Genomic DNA, 27114 nt, shown 5'->3' with positions numbered 1-27114 from the left:
GATGAGATATAATAGAGCAGTATATTTTTCAGGAGGGAAAGTCAGAATAAATACAGATAGAATCCATGTTCATGAATTTAACATTGTGATACATATCCGGACATATATGCCCGCTCCACCCCCGTTCCGAAATTAGTAATTTTTCTATCTGACTGAATTCATTTACAGTAACAACTGGTGGGGAGGGGGTACCAGACGGTCAGGTATTCAGAGTACTTAAGATGCAACAGCTACAATACATTTCTTAATTGCATTTTACATGTTACAGCTGCCCGCAAAACTGGATTTAATAAAATAGTGAACTCAGGACCAGGTGCTGATTTTTTAAAGCAATAAATTATTATAACTATCTATTCATCTTATTGTTTCAATGCACATTCTCATTTATCGAAATGGTCAAAGGAAAAAAGAGAGTACCTGCCCTGAACAGTTATGTGAGCACAAGAGAAGCCCTGCTTCAAACAATATTCCAGGAATGAAATTAAAGACTTCTTAATTAGTGCAGCAATTAAGCTTTCTTGGTCGCATTTTAATCAGCACAGGCCCTATCAAAGGACAAACAGAACGATTTGCAGGTCTTTGAATTTTAAGCAGTCTTATTGATTTCAGCACCATACATCTTCACTTGACACGGAGAATTCTCAAATCAGTTATAGTACTTTCAGTTTTACGGATATGCATTCTAGGGTGTGGGAATGGAGAATTAAAGTCTAACAATATCATTTCTTAAAGGATCGACTTGCAATTAAAATGCAATTTGGAAAAAAAGTGTAAAAGAGGAAACGAGCAATATCATTATTTGTTGGTGTGCTTCTGTGTTAAAATAAATCCAGTAGTTTGATTTAATCGTTTGAAACACTTACCAAGCAAGAAGCTTTGAAGATTCTTGAACTCTTTCCTAAATGTGTTGGTTTCTAATCCAATCGTTTCATTAAATCATCACCGTTAATCAAAACCTGTTGTAGTAAGCACGTACAAACCAGATTTTTAAACTGTTTAGAAACACAATGGTTGTCCGGGAAAGTACCCAATTAGAAGAAAAGAAGGAGCCCATCATGCTGTAGAGTAGGTAAAGAGCAGGTGATATGGCAGGGATATTTTTGGTGATGGAGGGGATTAATTCAGAGTTCATTCAGAAGTTGACGTGAAATGGTGACATCATACGTGCTCGGCTCTGTATTAACTTTCTCGGGTGCATGTTTTATGACTATAGAATGTGTATGAGATAGTGAAAACAGGGAAATTAATAGAGCGAGTCCGGGCAGTGGGTTTTCAACAACTTCGATATACCTGAAAATAAAATAATGCAACACGGTTACATTTTTCAAGGCCTTTTAAGTATTTCTAACATCAGACCCCCACCACTATAAGTGGGTTGCATACGCACTACTATTTTAAAATTGGTTTGCGTTTCTTGGGCTTTGTAACTGTCAACATTACTCCATATCACCGTTGGTGCATTATATTCAAGCCTCTATTCTTCTTCTTCGTCTTCTTCTTCGTCTTCTTCTTCTTCTTCTTCTCTTTTTTAAAAAGCTGTTCGAGTATTAGGAAAAATAGAAGTTCACTCGCTGAAGAAACCTTTAGGTATTCATAACTAAAATATACTGGAATTTAAAGAGCAACCTCACAGGCAGTGAGCAAGCAGGTCATAACAGAATGCTTATAGGTTTTGGCAATCTGAAAAAAAAAGTGAATTTACTCCATATTATAGAATTAAGATTAAGGTTCTTATCACACAGCTAGATGTGTAATTCGGTGATTCATGTCTCGTACAAATAATCCACATTTTTTAAAAAAGCAGGCCAAGGACAGGTAGATGTCACAATCTGAGTACATAATTTACATTGTTTAAAAAGCCTAAATACGTATGAGTACCTTATTGCTGCAGCTAGTACACTTGTATGAAAGAATTATTTCTTTGTCTCTTCAAAAAACACAAAACCCGTAAAAGAAATAGAAGACAAAAGCCAAAGTAACCCCCTAAATCAGAACGAAAAAGGAAATTCGGAGTTCACGCTAAAATCTTTAATTCTTGTGGTTACCAGGTGCTACAACATGTATGCGGCCTGACCCACAATTCAAATATATATCTGCATATCCTATAAAATAAGTTATTGCGCATGTGTGGGCAAGCGCAACAGCTAATTTTATACCATATCTGGTGATGGGGCAGAGTTTCAAAGATCAAACTTGGATGTGTGGCTTGCAGTCACCTGTTGTTCACAGACCGCTGCAATACCTAGACACAACAGGGTGGGAGTAAGCACTCCGTTTCAGCTCTCTAATATCTTGGCTAGTGTATTTAAAGTTACTTCAGCCTTATTAGAACAAATTTTACAACTACTTCCTTTCATGCATTTTAGTTGAGACCTTATTTTACGTGGTTATTAAAAACACAATCAATCAAACGTGAGTATCCTATAAAACACAACCATCAATGCCTTTCTTGTGGAAAAGCTTTACACTTATGATCAAAAAGTTCATGGGAGCCTACAGATGAAAATAAACACGTGTTCATTCCTTTTAAAACTACTTGGGTAATTCTTTAGCACAACAGATGTTATTTCTAAATTGTAGGAAAAGTAAGTGGCCGGTGTTCTTTGAGCCGTAAACGTTTTATTTATTGGAAATACTGTTGCATTTGCTTTTCTTTCTTCTGTAGCGTCTCGTACCATCACAAATCCTTCACACAACAACGAGCCCTATTGATCATTATTATGCCCTTTCTGGAATCTTATTGACTTCCATCCCTGTCATTTGGAGTGTTTGTTGTCTTGAGAAAAATAATCCGGGTTTGAGTGTTTCTGTTTTTTCAAATAAATGTGCTACTCGTAAAGTAAATAGCCCCGCGTAAGGCGTGGGGCCGAGTAAATCCCCGCCCCTCTCCCTCAGTCCCCGTTTCTGTGGGATGAAAAAGAGGCAGCGAATGCCTGTCGGAAAAACTTGGGTACGTTCTTGGTTCTCTGTCCAGCGTGTGGACAAGCGGTCGCTTGGAAGTGTTTGGAAAATTACATCTCGTCTCTGTTGAGATGAAACATGAACCCTACAATCTAACGGTTCCTGGAGGAGAGGAGGAGGAAGAGGGAGCTCGCTCTCTCTCCGTTTCTTTGCTCCGGGTTCCTGGTTGGATAATTTGGGTTAATACTAGTGAGTGAGGCTTTTGCTGCTTCAAAGGGTATTTCAAGTTGCCGGAGCTCCTCCCCTCTGCACCGTGTGACAACAACAACTCGCCCGGAGAGCTAGAGAGCGAGCGAGCAGCGAGCAGCGGCAGCCAGCACTTTTCAGCTCATTTTCTCTCTGTCATTCCCTTCTCAATCTTTGATCCATGTACTTGCCAGAGAGAACGGAAGTGCTTCAAACCTCCCCCTTTCCACCTTCATCTTTAACTTGGTGCTAGAGCAAGGACCACAAAACAAACCACCTTCCCCCTTCCCCTAAACCCCAACGCTACCGCCCGCAGCGGACTTCTCCTCATTTCCCACTTGCAGGACACTTTGTGCATTTCTCTCTCTTACGCTTCCCCCTTCTCGGCGGCAGCTGTTTTGGGGTCTCCCCCCATCCTCCCCGACCCCCTTTTTGTCCGTGCGGCAACTTTTTTCTCCCCCCCCCCCTTCGTATATGTGACCATGGCCGTACCGGCTGCTTTGATCCCTCCGACCCAGCTGGTCCCCCCTCCACCTCCGATCTCAACTTCTGCCGCCTGCACCACCACCACCACCTCGTCGGCCACCTCGTCTCCGTCTTCTTCCATCGCTCCCCCGCCAGGCTCTTCGGGGACGAACCTATTCCGGCCGGAGCCGATCGCAGCAGCAGCGGCGGCGGCGGCCACAGTCACCTCCACTACCAGCAGCGGAGGAGGCAGCAGCAGCAGCAGCAGCAACGCAGGAGGCGGCAGCGGCAACAATTGCAGCCCCAGCCTGGGCACCAGCAGCAGCAGCAGCGGCGCAGGCTGCGGCGGCACCTCCACCCCCAGCGCTAGCACCGCTAACAGCAGCAGCCTGCCGGGCAAGCCGGTGTACTCGACCCCGTCCCCGGTGGAGAACACCCCCCAGAATAATGAGTGCAAGATGGTGGATCTGAGGGGGGCCAAGGTGGCCTCTTTCACTGTGGAGGGCTGCGAGCTCATCTGCCTGCCCCAGGCTTTCGACCTCTTCCTGAAGCACTTGGTCGGGGGCTTGCACACCGTCTACACCAAGCTGAAGCGGCTGGAGATCACGCCCGTGGTGTGCAACGTGGAGCAGGTCCGGATCCTGAGGGGGCTGGGGGCCATCCAGCCCGGCGTGAACCGCTGCAAACTCATCTCCAGGAAGGATTTCGAGACCCTCTACAATGACTGCACCAACGCAAGGTAGAGACCCCCCCACCCACAGCCTCTAACCTCCCCTCCCCCCGCCTCTGTCCCACCCTCACACATGCAGCCCTGACACACCGCCCGGGCAATCCCCGCGCCTCTGCCTGGTGGTGCCGCTGGGCCAGCCCCAAAGCAACCTGTCCTCTTCCCCGCCGCGGCCGCACGAACTGACCCCCTCCAGGCTCCATCCAGCCCCAGCGCACGGGGAATGGGGGCCAGAAAGGTGCGGAGGGGGGAGGGCAGAGACTGTTCTTTCCTCAGCCCCTTTAAAGTGTCCGCCTCCCCCGCCCCCAGCGCTGTGCGCCTCTCGCCCCCCAGGCTGACCGGGGAGGGGCGCAGGAATGGGGCGAGGCGGTGCAAGGGGAGAGCTGATATGAAACCCGGGGCTCCCTCAGAGTGATTGCGCTGCCCCTTCCCCTGCCCCCCGGGTTGATCTGTATAAACCGCCACCGGGCGCCCCGAAAAGGTGGTGTGGAGCCTGCCTGGGTGGATGGGGAACGTGAGACTCCCGGGGAGTCGGCGCACAGCTGACTGGCCCTCGCAGGGCTTTCTCCGAGCGGTGGCCCTACAGCCAGCGGCCCCAGGCGAGCCACTGCGGGCATAGCTCCAAAAGGGGCGACTAGGTGTGTGACAGCGCGCGGCACTTGCCACAGGGGACAGTGGAAAGGAGTTGTAAAGCGCCGGGCCCGTCCTGCTCCGAGTCTCTGGGAAGCAGGTGTGTGAGCGAGGCGAGGGGCCCGGAGTAGGTGGCTCGGGAAGCAGAAGTATGGAGGGGATTTGGCAGGGCTGAATCATAGTACGGCGCATCTTCCTAACAATAATGCGTGAATCACACATGGGAAGGGAGGGCAGCATTCCAGCTCGGGACAGAACGCAGGATACACTCCCAGACGTCAAGACACTCAAACAAAGGCAGCCAGTGATAATCTAAAGTTGACGCAACCGTGGGGGGAAAAACTGACAAAAGAGGAAATTCCTCTTGAAATAACAGCTTGCTTAAAAACGGCGAGTGAAAGAATGGGGCTATTACCACTAAATCTGTCTGATTAGGAAAGGGAGGCAACGGGAATTAAACAACTGCTGTGAGCTAAAGAGCAGAGTGTTTGGAAGCTTCTTCACTTCATCAAAGCCCCCGTTGGTTTCTGGGGGGTCTGCTGGTTTGAAACGGCTCCGGAGCTTGGTGGGAAACTTTACAGAGTAGCTCAGATTTGCCACTAAAGAGTCTGTAAGCAGAGCCTCTCTCTTGTCAGCTGATATTTTCATTAAACGCGAACAGACTCTTCCAACTCGTAATTTGTGTTTCTCTTTTTTCCTTGTGAGATTTTAAGATACAGCAGCAGCAACACGTGGGGAATTAACCCCCGATGAGACTTTGTTCATTCCATTTTGTAATGACTGGGTGTGAGTCTATTTTTTCTCTCTCTCTCTCCTTGAATTAGTTGGGGGTAGTAGCTGGACTCATTATCCTAGGGCAGGGCAAAGGAAAGCACTTATTCGGGCCTTTATTTCTAGCTTGATTATTGAAGTTTTCGAATAATCAGGGGAGCAGGACAAACATACCCAGGAACAACTTTAGAACATTAATGTACCTGTGTAACTACTTTGGTCATATGTTAGGTACTAGACATTGTTTGTGGTAGAGTTTGTAAATGAAGAAGAATAAAAGGTAGTGTTAGGATGCCTGTCGTGTATATGTATTGAAAAAGACTGACGTCAAAATTTATATTGGCTTTATTTTTGTGACTAAGTCCTTCCACTTTTGCAAGTTATAACTCGATTTGTGAACATGGTTAAAACATAGGCTGGTCATGTCAACGCTGCAAAATTGACTGTTTCCACAGTGTCAGGGGACTGCTGTGTTGTAATCCAACATAGTAGGAATTACAATATAGACAGGAATGAGCAGACCTGGCCCTTAAAGAACAGTATTGTAGTAGACTTATTTATATATCCGTTAACCAAATAACGTAATTGAAAGGACTTACAGTATATATGCCAGTTGCAGTATGTACAAGTGAAGCATGATGTTTCAGTGAGTTTTGATCAAGCTTAAATTTCATCTTCAGTACACACAACTGTATTTATTTCACAGTGTCTTTCCTTGGACATGTTTTAATATGATTTTTCTTTCATTTCAAATGATTTATTTTTAATTAAGTTGTATCTTTACAGACTTTAGTGATATTAGAATAGTTAGATCGCATTGAAATAAATTGGCCCTTTCAGGCTAGCAGTTGCAGTACACTTTATCTGAATGATGTTTCATATTTCAAGAGGGAAAACTTACTTTTGAGATTAAAAATGTAAGTGTAAATCTTACAGACAGATTGTTATACTCCTAACATCCAAAATATTTTATCAGTATATTTGTACCATAGTCAGTTGACACACTGGGGTAACATTAATTCTTTTTTTTTTTTTAGACAATGCTAACAGCTTAGTCGGGGTAATACATTATTTAATCAAATGTGCATTTCAATACAGCTATTAATTTATTGTGGAAAATACCACATTTGGCTTATCTACATATTTTGATTCATTAGTTATCAATTGCTATGAAAAACATTATAATTTATCTAAAATTAACTTTAATCTTTATAGATGGTAACCATTGGGTTGAAAAGATATTTACTTAGGGTAAGAAGTAGTAGTTATAATTTAACTAAACTCTTAAGATCTGAAAAGTTTTTATGTGTTAGTTCAAAATGTACCATTTTAACTGCAGTGGCAACTATATTTAAAAATCAATAAAGCATCAGGGACTTTTCTTTTGAATACTTAGAAGTCAGTTAGCAAAATGAATTGGTTCCTGTGTTTGTCTGATTCTAATAATTATAATAATTAAAGTACCTTTTTACTAAATTAGTTTTCTGTATCAGTGGAACATAAGTCTTCTAATGTAGGGACTGATTTTTGTTTCCCATTCACACTGATCTTTGCATCTGTCTTTTCCATATAAAGCTCTAGTCACCAGACAGAAATTTCAGGAAGTAGCAATCAAGGCATCTATGCAACATTAGGAGGAAGTGGGGTTGGCATGGACAGGAGACTCTCAGGTGATGATAGATAGCCAGATGCCAAACTAAAAGGCAAAAATGTAAAAATGATTGTAAATTGTTAGAGACCAAACTTTTTCAGTTATATATGAAACAGGCCCTAGTACATTATTCATAAGATGTTATCTATGTAGGATTTATAGGTTGGTACCCACTGATCCTTGACTGTTTCCGGTCTCTTGTGTCCCAGAGCACTTGTGGAATTTTGCCGCACTGGTCCTCTCCACGGAGCCTTGTATTGACTTTAATAGGCTTTGGATCAGGTCCCATTTGAGTAGAGAGGAAAGGCATGCTTTCTTCTTTCCCCCATCCTGTGGCCAGTATATGATAATCTTTTCTGGTACTTGGAGATGCTATTGATTGAGTTAATTGACATTCATACTGAAAATGGAGAATTATTATTGATTGATAGTAATTTTTAAAAATATGACAAATGACATTACTGCTTTTGAATACAGAATATCACTAGGATAGAGGATTAAATAATATTTATCTAATACCTGTCTTCCATTGCAATAATTCGAGTCTACATTTGCTAGCTGTTGTTCCTTTCACATCACATGGAACTAGCATGTAATTGTTTACAGTATTTTGCACTAATTCAGGATTTTCCTATTTGTCTTTATTAAAATATGTATTCAGACTAAGTAGGTTACCATAGCCCATATGTATTTCATATGAGCTGGGCAACAAGTCACAGCATAGCACACCACAAGTCACTTCTAATTAATAAAATCCATGTTTAGAAGTTTACTCGTGTTGTGATATATTTCCAGGATATTATGCAGAAGTTGAATATTTGTAGTTTTTATAAACAAAGAAGATTTCTAGAAGGCCAGAAGATAAGTTATATTAATTATATATTCAAAGTGAGACTAAAAGGTTGGGAGATATTATCTCAAAACTTTTAAAAAAATTTTGTAATCCAGTTCAGTCTTTATCAGTTGGTAAAAATTATAACTTGACAGTGAGTTTTGTGAAATATAATAATAATTGTCATACCAGATCAGACCATTCATACCTTTAATCTGGTACTCAGTCTCTGACAGTAGCCTATTCTTCCCCACCAATGTATCTAGCCAGTTGTACAGGGTGGGTGTGTTTGGTGAGTGTTGATCATGAGGGAAATTCCTTCCTGATCTGTCCAGGTGATTAGCTTATGTCTTGAAGCATGCAGTTTGATTAACCCCATCATTATGTTAGCTGAAAGAGCTGGAAATGTTGTTAGTGATCATAGAATTATGTAGGTTTTTTTTTTTCCAAATCTTTTACAGACAGAGTTTCATATGCTTTGGCAGTTCATTGATTATTTAGTAATCATTATTAAGAGAACTAAACAGGAATAATGAACATATGGAAGCACACTGAGATACACTTGCATGTTTGCCAGTAGGTGATTTTAGTTCTTGCTTTTATAAACTATTGTCTTTCTCTTTGTCTTCTGTAAAATTCGCAGATTCTAATCTTACTGTTTTGTTATAGGTAAGAAATAGTTATAGCTAAATTACGAAATATAATCTGCAAACTTTCTTAAGCAATTTAGTTAAAATAGAAATATTTTTGTTATGGTAAATGGAAAGTTTAAGTAAAGATTTAATATTTACTAGTTAAATATTCATGCATAATGCCCCCTATTAGTTAAAATCTCATTTTCAATATGCCTGTGGATGTTACTTTGAGTAAAGTATAGTAAAACAGACCTTATTGACCTTATTTAATACTTGTATGTGTAGCTAGCTTTTGTAAATTAGCCTAACATATATTCGGAATTGTTGTTAGAAAAAAGTTATTGTCTGAATACCATTTAATATTTCTCCTGTCTTTCCGGGTTTTGTTACTAAGTCATTCCAAATAGTTGTTTTTATCTGTCAGTGTGATACATCATCTGAAGTGCACTCTAGATGAAACATGGAATTTAAGAATGTATGTCTTGTAACATGCAATAAAAATGAAGAATGAATATTTTTATACACTACATTGTAGTTTCATATTTTTTATCCTTTATTTCTGGAACTATATTATTGATATATGAAATTATTATAGAGATGTCTGGTACAGTAAGTCTCCATCAGCCTTTCCAGTATAACCTCTTCATGTAAGAGTTTTATAACTTAGCTGCTAAGATCAACTCCAGGCTGAAGTTTGGCATTCACAGTCTCAGACTGAAAATGTTCTATTTTATAAAAATTACCAGAACCAATCCACAAAAAGCCCAAAACATACAGTGAGTCTGCCTATTTTAATCCATATAACTGGTTCTATTGGTTTTAGATTTGTTTTGTTCTTTTACAACTTAAATGTGGATTGTTTTAAAAATAACATTTTGGGCATCTGGTTTATATTCTGAGTTAATTCCATTCATTGTTTTAAAATAGTTAAATTATTAACCTTTTGCAAATTATGTACTGCTCATGAGCAGTAATTTTTTCAATAATCTTTAAATGTGAATACTGTAACAGCACCATAATGTGGACTGACATAATATGAATTGACAGTAAATTTCTAGTTGCCTAAATATGTATTTAAATGATAGAGCAGAAGAATTATCTGCAAAAAGCTATTATGAGCCAGAGAGTTAATTCATATATACATAATTTCTACAATGTGCATTATGGAGGAATGTTTCTTTTTTCATTGTCATTTTAATTTGTTTTAAAAAACCTCACTGCAATTCACAACAAAATCTCTCTGTTTAAAATAAAGGGAAGTATATGATTTCAAGTGATAAAAGCCGGAAGATTGACTCTAATGAGTAACTTCATTCTTAACTCCTCTTGTTCTGCTTATTTATCTAATATGGTTCTCTGCCAGGGGCATCTTATAACAATTTCTGATATTTTATGTCATAAGCAGTACAGTATATTGGAAAAGAAGCGTGGTCTCTTAAATATGGAATTTCATCATTAATTGAATTTCTCTACTTTCGTCATTTTAAGCCACACAATGATTTTTTATTTTTGACGGATGGAAAGGAAAGGTGTACTCCTCTTCTTCCTGAACATAGTGCGAGTTTTCTTACAGTCTTTGGTCAGGGAAGGATCAGGTTTTGTTTGTATAGTTGGGGCCCAATCCAGCACCCCTTACTCACATGAACAAGCCTACTGAAGCCAATAAAACTGCTTGCATGAGTGAGGTCTGCAGAACGGGGCCCATCATGTATGTTTTTTGCTTTTAAATATGTTTCTGAGGTTTAAAATGTAGAATTGACATCCCTACTTTAATATGGCAAGTACAATATCTGACACTGCAAAATTACAGTGTAGATTTTTTTAAACTTTATATAAGTGGATTGTTAATTAAAAGTTTATGGTAATAATTGTTTTGATTTAATAAATATTTTTCAGTTTTGAGCATGCAGTTGCTAATATCTCGCACCCCTGAAAAGAAACCTACGTACTCTTTTTTTGTGATTAGCAGTATCTATATATCTTTCTAGTTAATATGCAGTTGTGTTCCCATTCAAAGAATGAGAACTAATCAACTATTGCAAATATTTTTGTTGTATCTGATGTATAATTTTTAACTTCTCTGAGAAGATGAAACTGTTTTAAATCAGAGAGAAAAAAGTTTTTTTTTGTTTAAAAATATCAAACATTGAAATTTTATGTATATTGCAAGGTTGAAATCATTTGTCTATTATGTATATTGCAAGGTTGAAATCATTTGTCTATCTAAAATCCAGAAACAGTAGATCAGGTGCAATTATTATTTCCTGGTGCATCTCACTGCAGTAATTGGGAGTTCTCTTCCATTAACATGAGAAGGTGTTTCAGTCACAAACTTTTATTCATCCTTAGGCCTCTTGAAATTAGTCAAATTGCTAAATTCTGCCAGTATGCATGGTAGTTTTTCCTTCTGATCCAAGTCAAGCTTGGATCTGAGCTGGGCTTTCAGGCCAGTTTTGCTTTGCACATTATAAATGTATGTGACTGGAATAAAAGATGCAAAATCCAGCAGATAACTAAAAAGAGCCATCAAGTACCTCCTATTTTATTACTCCTTTTGTTCTCTAGGATGTATGACTAAAGAAAGGTCATAGAGCAGGTATGTATAGTGCATCTTGTTGCCAACTGAGAATAATAGACATCTGAATAGAAATGGGATCATGTTGGTGGGGGAGAAAAAAGGAATTGTTAACTCAGACTGCTACAAACATTGTCATACCATTGACAGCCACGTTTGTTATATCATGGTGTCATGATTGAAATGTATAACTCTGAATGGAATGAATCTCATGAGTTAGTGTCCTTGTAAAAATTGTATAATGGTAAAGTACTGGGAGAAAATAAACATGCATTTTACACATTTGAACAATAAGCTTCTTGTTTAAAAAGCATATCTCAGAATATGCTTGATATTTATGTATTGTGGCATAATGTTTCTTACTGGATAGCAATTTTGAATAGCTTACTTTTGGGAAATATTTTTCTGTGTACAGAGCAGTTTGTAATCACAAATCATTTTGTTGCGCAAACCAAATACTGCGTAGGGATCACATAAAATGATGAATATTTAATTACATATCTTTTAACCTTGATTCCAAAGGGTGCCAGAAACTTTCTAGTGATTGTGCTGTTTCTAATAAAAAGTTAATTGGTGATTTCTCTTGAGGAAAAAACCCAATAACAAAATTACTGTATTTTTTTTAAAAAATGTTTAAACAATGTATTCAACCTACAATAAATCTAGGCATGTTCTTTAACAAATTAGTGTATATATGTTCTTTAAAATGCATCACAGAATAAGTCACTTTGAATTACAATATTTCAAATTTAGATGAAATGTAAAATTAATAATTTTATTTTTTTTTACTTAATACACTCTAATAACTGGAAATAGTACTTTGGAATTTCAAGTATTTAACTTGAATGAATTGCGTTGTTTGTGGTCTGATGCTATGAAAAGTGGTTTATTTTGTTATAGAAGTTCATCTATAGAAAACATCCATTTAAATGTAAAACAACCCCCCAAAAAACTGTCTCCAGTTCTGCAATTTATGCTTAATTGACATGCTTAACTCTGAAAATATAAGCTGTCTCATTGCATTCAACCATTCTACTCACATGCTTAAAGTTAAGCACTTACATAAATCTTTGTAGGATCAGGGTCTGTACTAAAAAATCACCTGAAATATTGTATACAAACATGTCAGAGTATATTGTTTTTGCATTTGCGGTGGCAATTACAAAATATTTTGCATTATTTAGTGTCTTGTAAATGAGCAGCTGAATGTCATTGTACAGGTTAGTCATGCTAAATTCTTTTAGAGCTAGAGTGGAATAGAACTGAAATAGCCAATGATGAAAGAAGAAAAAAATAACTTTATACAGTTACTAAGATGATCAGCACTTACACAGGTAGAAAAGTCACAATATGAGCTATACCTTTTACATATTATACATTCCCTGCTCCCCTACCCTGTGTCACAAGAATGGCTGTTAGAGTTCTGAGGATTCTTCTGATTTTCTGTGTTTTAACTCTTCATCTTCAAGGCCCTATAAACAGCCACAGTTCTTCCTGTTAAGATGATGCTTTTTGGAGTCCTTCATCATTTCTTTAGGGATTGCTGTTGAACAACATGAGGCTCTGCCTACCCCTAAGAACTAATGTCACAATTCTGTTCTAATTCAAGTCAGAGTTTTACCATTGATTTCAATAGGAAAAGGCTTTGGTCTTAAGCTGATATTCATAACCTTTACCAGGTCTGGTAAAGATGAATATTTCTGAAATTTAAAATGTGAGTAATATCATAGTGATTTAACTTTATCCTAAGTATATCACATGGATGACCTGCAGTTCCGTTGATTCCAGTGAAAACTAACCTGCTAGGATTTATTTTATAATGTGACCTACAAAAATATTATGACAAACTCACACATACAGTAGTGCCATCTTTGGAAAAAATCATTATTCTCTCTTTTTATGCCATTGTTTTGGTTATGGTGGGGCCAGGAATAGAAACACAAAGAAAATTAGATTTAAATAAAAGCTAAAATAATGCCAGAGTTCTGATTTTTAAACTATTATTAGAACATTCCCTGTTAAATCTACCACATGGGACTAGATCCTGATTTCAGTCACACCAGTGTCAGTCTAGAGTGACTCCACTGTAGATAATAAAGTTGCTCCAGATTGATACTGGCTGATCTAACTGGAATCAGACTTTTGGCCTATAATTAATTGTTTTGTACTTTGATTTACAGAAAATATTATGACGCATTAGGATAATTTGAGGTATAGCCTTAACTTGGAATTGCTTTAATTTTGTTTTATTATAAGCTTAATTGTAAGGTCACAGTAGTTAAAATATAGCTAAGTGCAAGTATAAGATACACTTTTTAGAAGTAATAATGCAAATATGTTAACATAGAAATTTCAGAGCATGTAGCTGTGCATATGAAAATACCTGTGTGAATTATAGGAAAAGCAGACAAACTAATACATTTCATAACATTGTTTGCTATGGTAGGTCATCAGTGAAATATTTAGATGTTGAGATTAAAAATCTTAGGTCACAGCTGCACCTAAATTGGTTTGACTGCACCTCATGGCACAATCCATGGGAGGGATAAAGACCAGGAAAATTTCAAAAGGATTCCTCTGCTGAGTTTCTTCCACATTATTCCATTGGAGTGGAGGAGGTGGTGAAGTTTGTCATTCCATGGGATGAGTTTTAGGGTGTGCCCTCAAACTGAGTGGATGCATGGTTTACAAAAGAGACCAGGACCATTTTTTACAGGTCTAGTATCTTTGCTCTGGCTCTGTAGCCCTAGTATTTTTCCCTGTATCCCGGTCTCCGAGTGTGCTACCAGGAGCTCCCCACTGAACTCTCTCTTGAAGAGAGATTTCCATCAAAGAGACGTTCCATAGGCAATATGGTATAGCTTGTATTACAGTTCACAGATAGTTTCCATCCATATGAGCTGGTGTGGAATGAAGTGCAGTACACTTTCTGGCATCCTGTACAGATGTGAATCCTGCAGAATGCCTCCATCTGTTGTGCAGTAGAGGATGACTGCAAAGAGGTGGCTCACACCCTCTTTTACCTTGGTTCAGGAGATCCTCATGCAGTTTTAAAGGGTGCAATCTGATCCAGGATAATTCGTATTACTAATTTATGCAGTAATTTGTAACTCTCTTTTAAAACATCTGATAGCGGTTGAGTTGAATTGAAATCAGGTACTTTGACAACAGCATTTTGGCAAATCCTGGAATTTTGGGTGGTGAAGGAAAGCATGGCCTCTGTGAAACCACTTTGTTATTCCTGAAAATGTAGGTATGCACAAATCACAGGCAGAGTGGAAGGAACTATTGTGTGGTTATTAGATCATGGGACTGGGATTAGGGAGACCTGGACACAAGGCCGGTTCAACTAAATCTTGGGTTCCTTGGGAAGACGTTCTAAATGGCTCTTCCTTCCCTTATTGCAGGGCACAAGATTTAAATGTAGATTTCATCTTTTGTGCCAAGCTATGGAAATTGTGAGGATTCAATCTTAAGCGGGGGAAGGATAAGGAATGTACAGAACTGGTTGGTGGCTCTTGAAGGGATCAGGAGGATAGTGGTTAGATATTTTTCTTGCTAAACAGGTAGAGCTACCATACAAAATTAGAGAGCCTCCAAAGAGCTCAGATTATCATTCCAGAGCTCTCAGCATGAAGCATTTCATACTCCAGACCACATGGCACTGGAACGTAAGAATAAACATTGTACTACTGTGATGAGGTTTTCCAGGGGGCAACCTGAACTGTGGGACCACTAAACCCTGTGTTCCTGTTCCACCAATCTGGGCTCCCTCTCACACTCTGATTCTGTTGAAAAACTATAAACCTCTGGAAGGTACTGTACTTACACAGATCTCAACAGGCAGGGACACACCTAATTGCATCACATGTATGCTTCTCCCAGCCACTCATGAACCAGGAATAGAAAGGCTCCAGTGAATCACCCCAGTTCTTCTGCGTTGAACCCCAGAACTATAAAATCCTGCCCTGGTCAGAAGCATGACCAGTGAAGTTCATTACCCAGTCCACCCCTCCCTTGATGTGCAGAGGACACACACTAGCCTTTGTAAACTGAGCTGAGATTTCCCAAGCACTTCAACCAAAATGCAGTGTTTTAGGTAAAATATAAAACAGGTTTATTAAGTGTAGAAAGATAGATATTAAGTGATTATACATAGTAAGGATAGAGATCAAAGTTGGTTACCTAAGAAATAAAATACATTTGCAGTCTAAGTTCTATAAACTAAACAGGATTTGAATCAAGCAGTGTCTCACCCTGATAGATGGTACAAACGGGTCATAGAACTTCAGTACACACACAGTACAACTGTCTTCCAACCTCCTCCCCCTCTTCCTTTCAAAGTCGTTATCCTCCAGATGTGTTTTGATGACGTCACTTCCCCTCTTTTATAGTTCTAGATCTTTGCTTGTGACATGGGATGTTCCTAACCTCACAATATATTTCAGTAACACATCCATAGGAAAAACTTCATAACTTACTTACGATAGCAGTACAATTAAAAAAGATATTAATGTTCAACAGATTGAGACTTTTAAAATGATACCTCACAAAGCATACTTTGTACAAAATATATAGTTATATGACAGTGGTGAATATGGGGGTTCCTGCATGCTGCTTTGAGGCACAGAGTTCGACAACTACAATTTCAGCTTATCCCTGGAGGTATGGGGCCTTTGTGGCACTGGGCCCTTTACAGCTGCAAGTTTGCTAGCACTGTCTAAACTTGCCCTGCTGAGTTCTCTCCTCAGTTCTGCCCCTGACTCCATATGTGACTTAAAGTATGTTCCTTTAACTCAATGTATCTCATATTACCTACTCATAATATTAGGATAATACTTACAATGATATGGTGAAGGATAATCAAATAATTTTTGTAAAATTCTTTATGAAGGATGCTTCACATGTGCTAAATGTTCTAAAATAGTGATTATGTATGTAAAACACTTCGGTGTCTAAACTTAGTTGATAAAGAACACCATCAGCTAAAGCCTTTGGCATTGTTGGGTGATAAGTCATCTGTTCTTTGGTTTATTATGCTATTTTTGAAAGAAGAATATAGATAATGCATTTTCTAGTTCTATAAAATAAATTTTCATTGGCAATGGTAGGTTATAGCTAATTAATAATTAGCTAATTTTAGATATTTTGTGAATTCTTGTCTTTCTTTCTGAAAAGTGTATTGTGATCTCTCTTCTGCTAAGCTAATTGTTTTCTTTCACAATCCAAGATGCATGCAGATTTGAACTTGTAGCCAAGAACAGTGCTGCTGTGCATCAAATTGCCAAAAGACCCCAAGGGACAGAAACTTGACCTGCTTTTATGAAACCATAGAATTACATTTATACAGGTTACCCCATGGGAAAGAAATGAACTGATCTCAATTCATTCCTAAATATTGGAGCTTTATGGGTCAAATATGATTCCCTGCCCCACTGCCCAACACCTGGTTGTCTACTAAATGTAGTCAGTGGATATTTTTAGAAACTTGCTTTACATTAGGCATGTATAATGTTTCTAATGTTTAACAATTTAGTTTCCAGTATTTTCATGCTTTACAGGATCTAATGATACCTTGACATAAATTGCAAAAAGTTTAAGACTACAGAATATATTCACTGCATGCTTACAAAGCACATTTAAACCAACATTGAAATCACCTTGAAACTGGATTTATTTAACAAAGTGCTCTGTTCAGCCTAAATTTGTGTCCATGACTATTATCCCACAAAGGTTCTGCAAACCTTCCAGAGTCTACAACTGTGGAAACTATTTCCTACTTGGAAGAAGTTATTCAATGCTGAAATTGGCCTAAAGTGACTGAACAAGTCTAGCTATTTTTAGGCACAGTCACTTATTTGGGCCCTGTTCATCTAGGAGACTGCCTCTCGTGTCATGCTCTGTCCCAACAGTTGAGATCAGCTGGAACCCCTGAGCTGATGGTCTGTGGCTTTGTATGTCCTTGAACCGGGAACAGAGCATGGTTTGTGGAGCTATCAGCCTTCACCTGCAAGCTGTCCTGGGTTTGTTCTAACTGTCATGGTTTCAGCAAGAAGTGTTACATGCTAAGAAATAGAAGTTGTGATATATAGGAATTGCCCTTCCTGACCAGCTCTGCCACTCCCAAATATGGAGATGAGACTTGGTTGCTTGCACACTAGTTGAACTTTTCTCTATGGTCAATATTAATTAGTCCATGGATTTTCCGGTCTGGTTCTGATGATATAGCATATCTCTAAGATTATTTTTCAGGGCTACTTTTTCATTTGACTAGGATAGTGCGGGGCAGGGAAGTCACAGGGTCTCTCAGTTTCATTCTGCATCTTTGATGTGAACTAGAAAAGGCCAGTTAGTTGGTCATTTTATAGTAGACCCGTAACAGTGATCATAATGATACACAAACCTTATTTTTCTCAATATTTCTCTTTCTCAGAAGTCAATCTTCTCACTTCTTTTCTGATATTTTAAGTTTTTACTGATGCCATCATCTGCTTTGGCTACTATGAAGAGTTGATACTTTGTGTGATTACAGGTAGCTAGAGATTTTTCAAAGATACAAAGGTCAGTTATGCCCAACCTCCCACTGAAAGTCTACCTGCCCTTTGTGCTTAAAAATCTCTCCCAGTGGTTGGTTTTGTTTGTTTGTTTGTTTTGGTTATTTGACAAGTTGGGTGGAGGAGACAGGAATTGGATCCAGATCAGGTTTAGATTAGAGTTCAGAATAGGGCTAGGCCTCATGGCTGGATTAGACTGAAGTCAGACCATGTAAACTGTTTAAGATTTCAACCTTAAAGGACAGAAATGTTATGAGATCAGCTGTTGATGCAGTATTGTTGCCCTGGGGTTGAAATGTGATTTTTCTGAGATTTTAGCAGTGTCTAAACTACAACCAGGAAATAAGCCGTTTCCCATTTGGATCAGCAAGAAACCAGATAAAGTGGTTAATTCAGATCCAGGGATTCTTAACTCAATTACTTTTCTCCTCTTTCTGAACTCCGACCTTCCATCTATTATTATTTGTCTTTATAATAATGACTAGAGGCCCCATTTAGAATTGGAGAGTCCTTGTGCTGGGTGCTGTACAAATATATACTATGTGACAGCCCCATCTCAAAGAGTTTCCAGTAGAAATGGCAGGCTATGCTGAGGAGTGATATAGAACGCATAACAGAGGGTGAGGAGACAAGGTAACAATAACAGATTATCTGAGTTTATTGTTATGGGAAGTGGTGCTGTTACACATAATTTTCAAAGTTCTTTTTCTTAGTGTTTGAGCAAATGCTCAGTCTTGGGAATACACCTCGTGTTTTTTTTTAATTTTTTGCTATGCAAGGTTCTTTGTAGAGCAGAGGTCGGGAACCTCTGGCATGCGGCTCGCTAAGGTAAGCACCCTGGCGGGCTGGGCCAGTTTGTTTCCCGGCCGTGTCCACAGGTTTGGCCAACCGCAGCGCCCACTGGCCATGGTTCGCCGTCCCAGGCCAATGAGGGTGGCGGAAGCTGCAGCCAGCACATCCCTTGCCCGCGCCGCTTCCTGCCACCTTCATTGGCCTGGGACGGTGAACCGCAGCCAGTGGGAGCCGCGGTTGGCTGAACCTGCCAACGCAGCTAGTAAACAAACTGGCCCGGCCCGCCAGGGTGCTTATCCTGGTGAGCCGCGTGCCAGAGGTTGTCAACCCCTGGTGTAGAGGCAGTGCTTCTTAGAAAGAGAGCTGTGTGACCTGCAAAAGGGTTTGCTCTTTGCTTTAGTTTCTGATTGACGTCAACTCCTGAGGTGGAGTTGCTCACTAGGAATCTGGTATTGGAGCTGGGCTGGAGATTCCTGAAAGAAGGAATTGCCAGCATGGCCTTTGACCACCTTTGTTCCAGGATTGATGTATATTTGTAAATAAAACAAGTTACACTTATTGACAACTTTGTCACTGATTATTCTTCCACTAGGAAGCTGACCTCTAAGGCCCCAGACATCTGTTACTGTTTGGCAAAAGGGTGATACTGATGTCAGAATAGAATACTCGTGTCAAAAGAATGGGCAACTGTGTAATAGAGCATAATGAAATCCCACTCTGCAAATCTGGAAAAGAAAATAAATAATCCTGAATGAAAGTGAATTTCTATTTAATCTTTCTGTGTGTTTTTCTTCTTTGCACAGATTAAGATATACAAGTTTCCTTTAGGAATTTATTGAAACTAGGAGGAATTTACTTACACTGTACTGTGTCCAAAAATAGGAACTCCACAGGCACATAACTGATATTACCAGTCTTCTGCAAACTCTTCTTTGTACCATATGTATCAATGCATTTTTACATTTTACATTGTCCTGATCCTGCAAACACTTAAGAACCAGTGTCATTTTACTTACATGAAAGTCCTGTTGACTTTAGAGACCTTCAGTTGGACTGCTTTTGGGAATATAATTGTGCACATGTTTAAATGTCTGCAGGATTAGGGCCTAAATGGCAGAACATTAAGCAGAATTTTAATTTGTGAGTGTCACACGTGTCAACAGTCAAAGCATATCAGTAATCAAAGAGCATATTGGTTAACAAAATATGAGCTCTCGATTTATAAAATTGGGCCCTGAAGCTGTAGATGCTTAGAGTACGTCTACACTACAACTGAGAGCGAGCCTCCCAGCCCAGGCGATTTATGGTATTGGGGCTTGAACTAGTGCGTGAAAAATAGGAGTATGGATGTTGCAGCTTAGACTGGAGCTCAGGTTCTTAAGCCTAAGGGGCTGGGTGGATTTGAAAGCCTGAGTTTTAGCCTAAGTTGCAATGTCCATACTGCTATTTTTAGTCTCATAACTTAAGTCCTGCTATCCCAAATCTGTCTGCCAGGGCTGGAAGCCTCAGTCCTAGCTGCAGTCTAGGCATAACCCACACCACACATGTACTTTTACTTACATGAGTAGTCCCTTTGAATTGAAGGGGATTGCTTATGTGACTAAAGTAATGTAAATAAGGAAGGGTTTGGAATAATCAGATTCCAAAGTATTAAAAGGGTAGTTATTAAAAGTCAAAACCATGAGTTTGTCTTAAACTGGGAACAATTAGAAATACACTAGGGCAACTGCAAAATAACAATACATATTTAACTAACTGACACTTGCATAATTCTCCACTAACTTTCTGGGGCTCTTTTTCTCTGTGTGTGTGTGTGTGTGTGTGTGTGTGTGTGTGTGTGTGTGTGTGTGTGTGTGTGTGTGTGTGTGTGTGTGTGTGTGTGAGGGGGCATTAAGAGAGGGATCATGACAGTGAGGTTGTTTGTTTTTCACGAAAGTTGTTTGTGATTTCAGGTACTCATGGGAAATCTCTTGATCAGATTCACATCTGTTCCTGTCAAAGTGGGTGCTAAGATACCGGTCACCCAGCAACCATGTCCAAGAGGGAATTGGGCCGATAATAACTTCAAAAAGGAATGACAGATGCTAGATTAGGATGAAAGACAAAACGCATGAAAAATGAGCTTGTTAGAATAAAAAATTTGTTCAAGCACCTTCATGCAAATTAAATGAATATTGAACATTTGCATGCAGTAATTTCTACTTTTTCTGTTGATTGAGAAGAAATAAAGATGGTACATATAAAACCATAAATGTATTTTTTTCGCTAATTAACATACAAAGCTGTAGCTTTCTTCTAAAAATGAGATTAACCACCTGGGTGCTTGGCTGTATACCACATATGTCACAACATTTTTGTATTGAGTATGGTTCTTTTGAAGGCATACCTTATCTAATTCTTTATAGCAAAACATACAAGAAAACAGGCCTATATTAATTAAAAAATGTTTTAGGTTAGTATATTTCTGTTTTTTCAGCTAATGATTTCAGGATAGATTTGTTTTCTGCTGTCCTTGAATTCAATTGGTGTAGTGTGCATTAATAAAAGATCACGTAAGATGAGTTGAGACCAAATGCTAAGGTTTCCTAGTGACTGGTCAAACAGTGTTTCTTTAAAACAAAATATGTATCAGAGTAACATGAAAAAATAGTTACTCTTTTGTACCTATTCATTAAAATAATCAAACAATTTTATTATTGAAACGTTCACATAATGGTCAGAATTTGGAAGGGGCTGATAAAATGCTGTGATTGAAAGAGGTTTCTGTGTCTTGGTTTAGCAGTGTCTAATGTGGTCACGTACAGAAATTGATTTTCTTCAGAAATTAATTAATTTTTCATATCGCCCTAAGCTGCAGTTAAAAAGAGTGCATACTTGTCTGTTTTTTCCAGAAATATTGCCTAATCATATTAATACCATTGCCCCAAGGATGAAAAGATAATTGTACAAATGCATTTGGAAATATGTATCACTGAGTATTTATGATTAAATTATGCAAATGACCCAGCTCTCATCCATTCCAGACCCAGATTGTCTAATTAGGATTGATATGCTGAATAGATGTTCCAGAATTTGAATACAAGCATGTCCAAAGAGCAGAAAATTGGAAATGACAAGGCTGAAATGCTAAGAAAAGTGTCTTTCCCTTTTATACTTTACTAATGTGGTGTTAGCAGTTGCAGTTTTTCCTTTGGCTATATTGTATGACTCATGTGTCCTACAAGAAATAAGTTAGAAAAGAAAATTCAGCTTTCACAAATAGCACTACTTTGCTCTGGTGTTAATTTTTCTTCAAATTCATTTGGGTATTCCTCTGTCATCTAAAACTTTCTATTCCTGAAAATGAAATAATAACCTATTCCACAAAAATTAGGCCTTAATTGATATATTTTGCTATGTCTCCAGGTACTGGTGGTAGATTTCTAGCTTGTAAACATCTCAGATGTTTGGATGATGCTTATGCTTCTGACATTTTTCTGGTGATTTTCTTGAAAAAATCTTGTATTTATTTCTATTCAATACTGCTTAATGTAATAATTTTTTTTTTAAAAAGAGAGAATTCATGACTCATTAAGCTCATTTATGGACATTTATGGGTTAGAATAATTACCACTAGAAAATCTACAGTGTTTAAATCCTAGTTCTTCAGTAGGTTGTTCCTCATCTGTAGCTGTTACGAAGCTCAGAGGAAAGCCTAGTGAGTAGCAGCGGAGCACTGAACTGTCAGTACTTCAGCCATTGTTAGCACTGGGAGTCACTCCATCTGAACTCTGCTGGCTCCTGCTTCCCATCTGCAGGATGATGGATTGCTATGTTTAATACATTTCAGCTTTTGTGTGTCATAGTGTGGATAGACAACACTATCAATGATTTCAACAGTGATTAGAGCACTGATTCTACTCATTCCTATTGGCCAGACATATCCTAGGAATGTTTGATGTAATAACTCATTGGCACTCGTGATGCAAATGTGTAGTAAAGCTAAGTATAGATTGTTCGCGCACTGTTTTAAACCAATAGAGAAGTCCATTGAGTTTCACTAAAACTACATAACCACTTTAGAACAAAATTACACAAGTCACCATTAAGAATGTTTTGGTTCTTAGTCTAAATATTCATCCCGAGTGATCCAAAGTTTAAAGATAAATGTGTTTGCTTTTTATAGAGCCGGCATGTGGTCTGTAGCAGTAATACATTCCACAGAGTGTGATGTCATCAGTGCTGTGACCATCTGTATTGAAGTGTTTAGCTACTGGTGATATGATAGGAGTGCAAGGGTTGTATTAAAGCAATAAGATATGACATGACATGTGTCATGCTAGGATTTGCAAGCCCTGGGTGCATTGTGATTCACAAGTCCAAGGGCTGAATGATTTCAACCACCAGAGAAGTTGCTATGTACCAGCACAACACATGCCCTGGAGTGTTTTATTATAATTATAAAATGGTGCAATGGACATATAAAATGAAAAAAAAGGTTAAAGAATGAATATAGTAGATATTATTTTATTAATACAGATAATGTGTTCTTATGCATATATAGGCTTTACTGACAAGCTAAATGATTAAAAAAAAAACCTAACTATAAAACACAGTATTAAACTGAAAAATATAAATAATTACAATTACAGCCTATATTGTTGCTAGCTTTAAAGGATGATTTGACCCAGTTTTCATGCTTTGGACCATTGCCCACCATGACAGGCCAGGCTGAGGATAACTTTCACTTTATTTTGAACTGCAGGGAGAAGGGAAGCTAAATCAGGAGACGTTAATAGCTTTCAATTTAGTTTTGTTAGTAGGAAATTGAATTTACAGGTTATAAGGACCAAGAATAAAGAACTAATGAAAGCCACAAATGGATGAATTTCTTGTCTTAAAACGAAAGGCTCTCCTCCCCCAGTTGATATTCATGGGGCCATGGCATTTTTGACTTTTTATAAATCCATTCATTTATGATCATGCCAGCTTTTTAACTTTCATGGCTCCATTCACGTGCAATGATGGGCGACTTTCTCATTGACACACAGCAGGGACCATCATGATCATCTAGTCCAACCTCCTGCCCACCACAGGCAACAGAACCTCACCCATCCACACCTGCAATAGGCCCATAGTCTCTGGCTGAGTTACTGAATACCTCAACTCTTAATTTAAAGACTTCAAGTAAAAGAGACTCCACTGTGTACTCTAATTCAAACCAGCAAGTGATCTGTCTCTTACACAGAGGAAGGCGAACCCATCCCTCTACCTGCCAGAATCTCTGCCATTCTGACATGGGAAAAATTTCGTCCTGACTCCAAATATGGTGATCGGTTAGACCTTGAGCACGTGGGTGAAACCCAAGAGCCAGATCCCTGGGAAATAATTATTTGTAGTAACTCAGAGCCCTCTCCGTCTACTGTCCTATCTCCAGCTGTTGGAGGTATTTGTTAATAGCAGTCATGAATGGGCCATGTGCAATTGTAGGCAATCTCATCATACCTTCCTTCCCTTTCATAAACTTATCAAGCTCAGTCTTGAAGCAAGGTAGATTTTTTTTTGTGCCCATTACTCCTCTTAAAAGGCTATTCCAGAAGTCTTTGTCTAATTTGAAGGCTAATCTTATTGATGGCCAGTTTATAGCTATTAATTTTTGTGCCAACATTGCCCTTAATTTAAATAACTCCTCTCTTCTTCTCTCATGTTAATCCCTCTGATGAATTTATAGAGAGCCATCATCTTTCCCCTCTGCCTTTGTTTTGTTAGGCTAAACCAGCCAAGCTCCTTAAGTCTCCTCTCATAAAGAAGTTTCTCCATTCTTCTGATCATTCTAGTAGCCCTTCTCTTCAGGTGTTCCAATTTGAATTAATCTCTCTTAAATGTGGGAAACCAGAATTACACACATTATTACAGATGTCATCTCACCAGTACCTTGTAAAATGGTAGTAACACTTCCCTATCTTTACTGGCAATACCTTGCCTGATCCTAGGATTGCATTAGCCTTTTTCACAGCTGCATCATTTGGGCAGCTCATAGTCCTCCTGTGATTGACCAGATACAATGAGGTCTTTCTTCTTCTTTATCACTTGAAACTGATATGTCTCCAGTTTATAACACAAATTTTTGTTGTTATTCCCTAATCAAATGACCTTTCTATTAAATTTCATCCCAGTTCTATTATTCCAGTTTTCAAGGTCAGCCATATCTTCTTTTATGATTTTATCTTTTATGATCTTCCTTCATACTGGCAATAGCTCCCAACTTCGTATCATCTGCAAAAAATTTTAGCAGACTCCCACTTTTTGTATCAAGGTCATTAATGAAAATGTTAAATAATATTGTTTCCAAAACTGATCCCTGAGGAACTCCATTAACTTCCCTGAAGCCTGGACATACCAACAGTTAACACCAATGGTCTCTGTAAAACTGACAGTTTCACCTTTCCTTATGATCCGGGGTAGTCTTTCCTTTAACCAGTTCCTTACTCGCCTCTTTCTCATATTAATCCCCATATCCAATTTAACTAAATTTTCCCATGTGGAACTGTATCAGATATTTTACTGAAATCCATGTAGATTAGTTCTACTGCATTTCATTTTTCTAGAAAATCGGTTATCTACTCAGAGAGATCAGATTGGTCTGGCATGATCCACCTTTGTAGAACTATTTTATGTTTTATCCCAATTATCATTTACCTCTATGTCCTTAACTACTCTCACTTTCAAAATCTGTTCTAAGACCTTGCATAGAATTAGGTCACACCAATGAGCCCGTAGTTTCCCAAATCACTTTTCCCCCCTTTTCTTAAATATGGGTATTATATTTGCAATTCACCAGTCATAGGGTATGACCCCCACATTTATGGATTCATTAAAAATCCTTGTTATTGTGCTTGCAATTTCGTGTGGCAGTTTGTTTAATATTCTTGGATATGGATTATCTGGGCTCCCTGATTTGGTCTCGTTAAACTGTTTGAGTTTGGTTCTCACCTCAGATACAGTCATTTCTATTTCCATATCCTCATTTCCAGTAGCCACCCTGCCACTGTCCCCAAGCTCCTCATTGCCTCAGTTTTTAATAAGAGTAAAGTATTTTGGTGTTGGGCCATCTCTAGATTATCCTTAATCTTTACCCCATTCCCTGTTGTGCTTGTGGAAAATCTCAGCTCCATGGCATACTTGTGGATTTCATATTTTTTTTCCTTTTAAGAGGATGCAGGCAGTGGCAATCCTCCGAGGGAGGAAAGCTCATGCTAATTAAAAGCATGAGTTTACCTTTCAAAAAAATGTTGGCAACGTGCCTGGGAGAAATTTCTGTCTTCAGTCACCATTTTTAATCTACTCGGTTATTTGGAGCAATGTTCATTTTAAGAGTTGCCTGGCTTTTAAAAGTTGACTACATGCTTAAGTAGTTGTTTAGGCATGATATCAAAGTGATCATTTGCTGTATACAATGATCAGAGGATCTAAGAGTTTTGCAGAAGGGGGTATCAGCAATAAGAAGGGTGTAATCTTGACATTTATAGCTGTCAGCTATTCTCATTTTATGTCCTCTTATTTAGCAATAGCTGCACAGCACTGAAACAAGGAGACCTGCAGAGTTCATGATTAATTTAGAACCAAAGGAGAAGAAAGAATCCTAAAATATTTAAAAATAATATTTATTTTACTTGTTTTTTAAAAAATGTAATGGCCACTAGTTAAGAGCTACTGAAAGGTGCAGCTGGGCTGCTGATAGGGTTGGAGAGGTGGACTGAAAAAACAAAGCTGGAGAAGACATAAAATATAAAGTAAATGTAGATTGTATGTGTGCATTCATGTACACAGAGGAAATTACACAGTAATTTTAAAGTAATGTATATATTTTTATTAAATTTAATTGCACTATGAAAGAAGTCCATAAATAATATATTGATAGGTGTTATGTCAATAAAATATTAAATGTTAATTTTAAATATGATATCGTTAGGGAAATGTTAGTAGGCTTTAATTGTTAGATTTGGTATACAAAAGTAATTCTGACCTGTGGTGGTGTTGTGCCACGAGAATGCCTTTGGCCCTGATGGCAGGATCAGCATTCTGGTTATGAGCTGTTGATTGCACAGTGTAGAACCTTTAACACTGAAATAAAAAAAAAAAAAGCAGGATCTCTTAAAACAAGTATACTAACCACGCAGATAGTCAATGACATGATCTGTCAAATGTGCCTTTATTATTATTGTTTGTTTTCTCTTGTAGAAGGAGAAATAAAATATTTGGCAGAAAACATACAAGTACAGTGGAATCTGAGTTCCTTACTTATGCAGAATTACCTCTGACTTCAGTGAGAGTTTGCCTTACTGATCAAGGGTTT

The 27114-nt window shown here is 38.5% G+C and overlaps 1 protein-coding gene across 3 annotated transcripts in view; it reads left to right on the top strand.

Annotated features, from left to right (window-relative positions):
- The first annotated feature begins 3210 nt into the window (after positions 1-3210).
- Positions 3211-27114, top strand: part of DACH1 (dachshund family transcription factor 1) — a 489790-nt gene continuing 465886 nt past the window's right edge. For all 3 annotated transcript variants that reach the window (XM_030566391.1, XM_030566381.1, XM_030566371.1), the window contains exon 1: positions 3211-4351. In XM_030566391.1, the coding sequence (XP_030422251.1) occupies positions 3630-4351 (722 nt within the window). In that variant the 5' untranslated portion in view covers positions 3211-3629. The remainder of the gene's footprint in view (positions 4352-27114) is intronic.

Source organism: Gopherus evgoodei, chromosome 1, assembly GCF_007399415.2.
Source record: "Gopherus evgoodei ecotype Sinaloan lineage chromosome 1, rGopEvg1_v1.p, whole genome shotgun sequence".
NCBI lineage: Eukaryota > Metazoa > Chordata > Testudines > Testudinidae > Gopherus > Gopherus evgoodei.
Note: the sequence above shows the minus strand (reverse complement) of the source record. Positions and strands in the feature narration are given on the sequence as shown.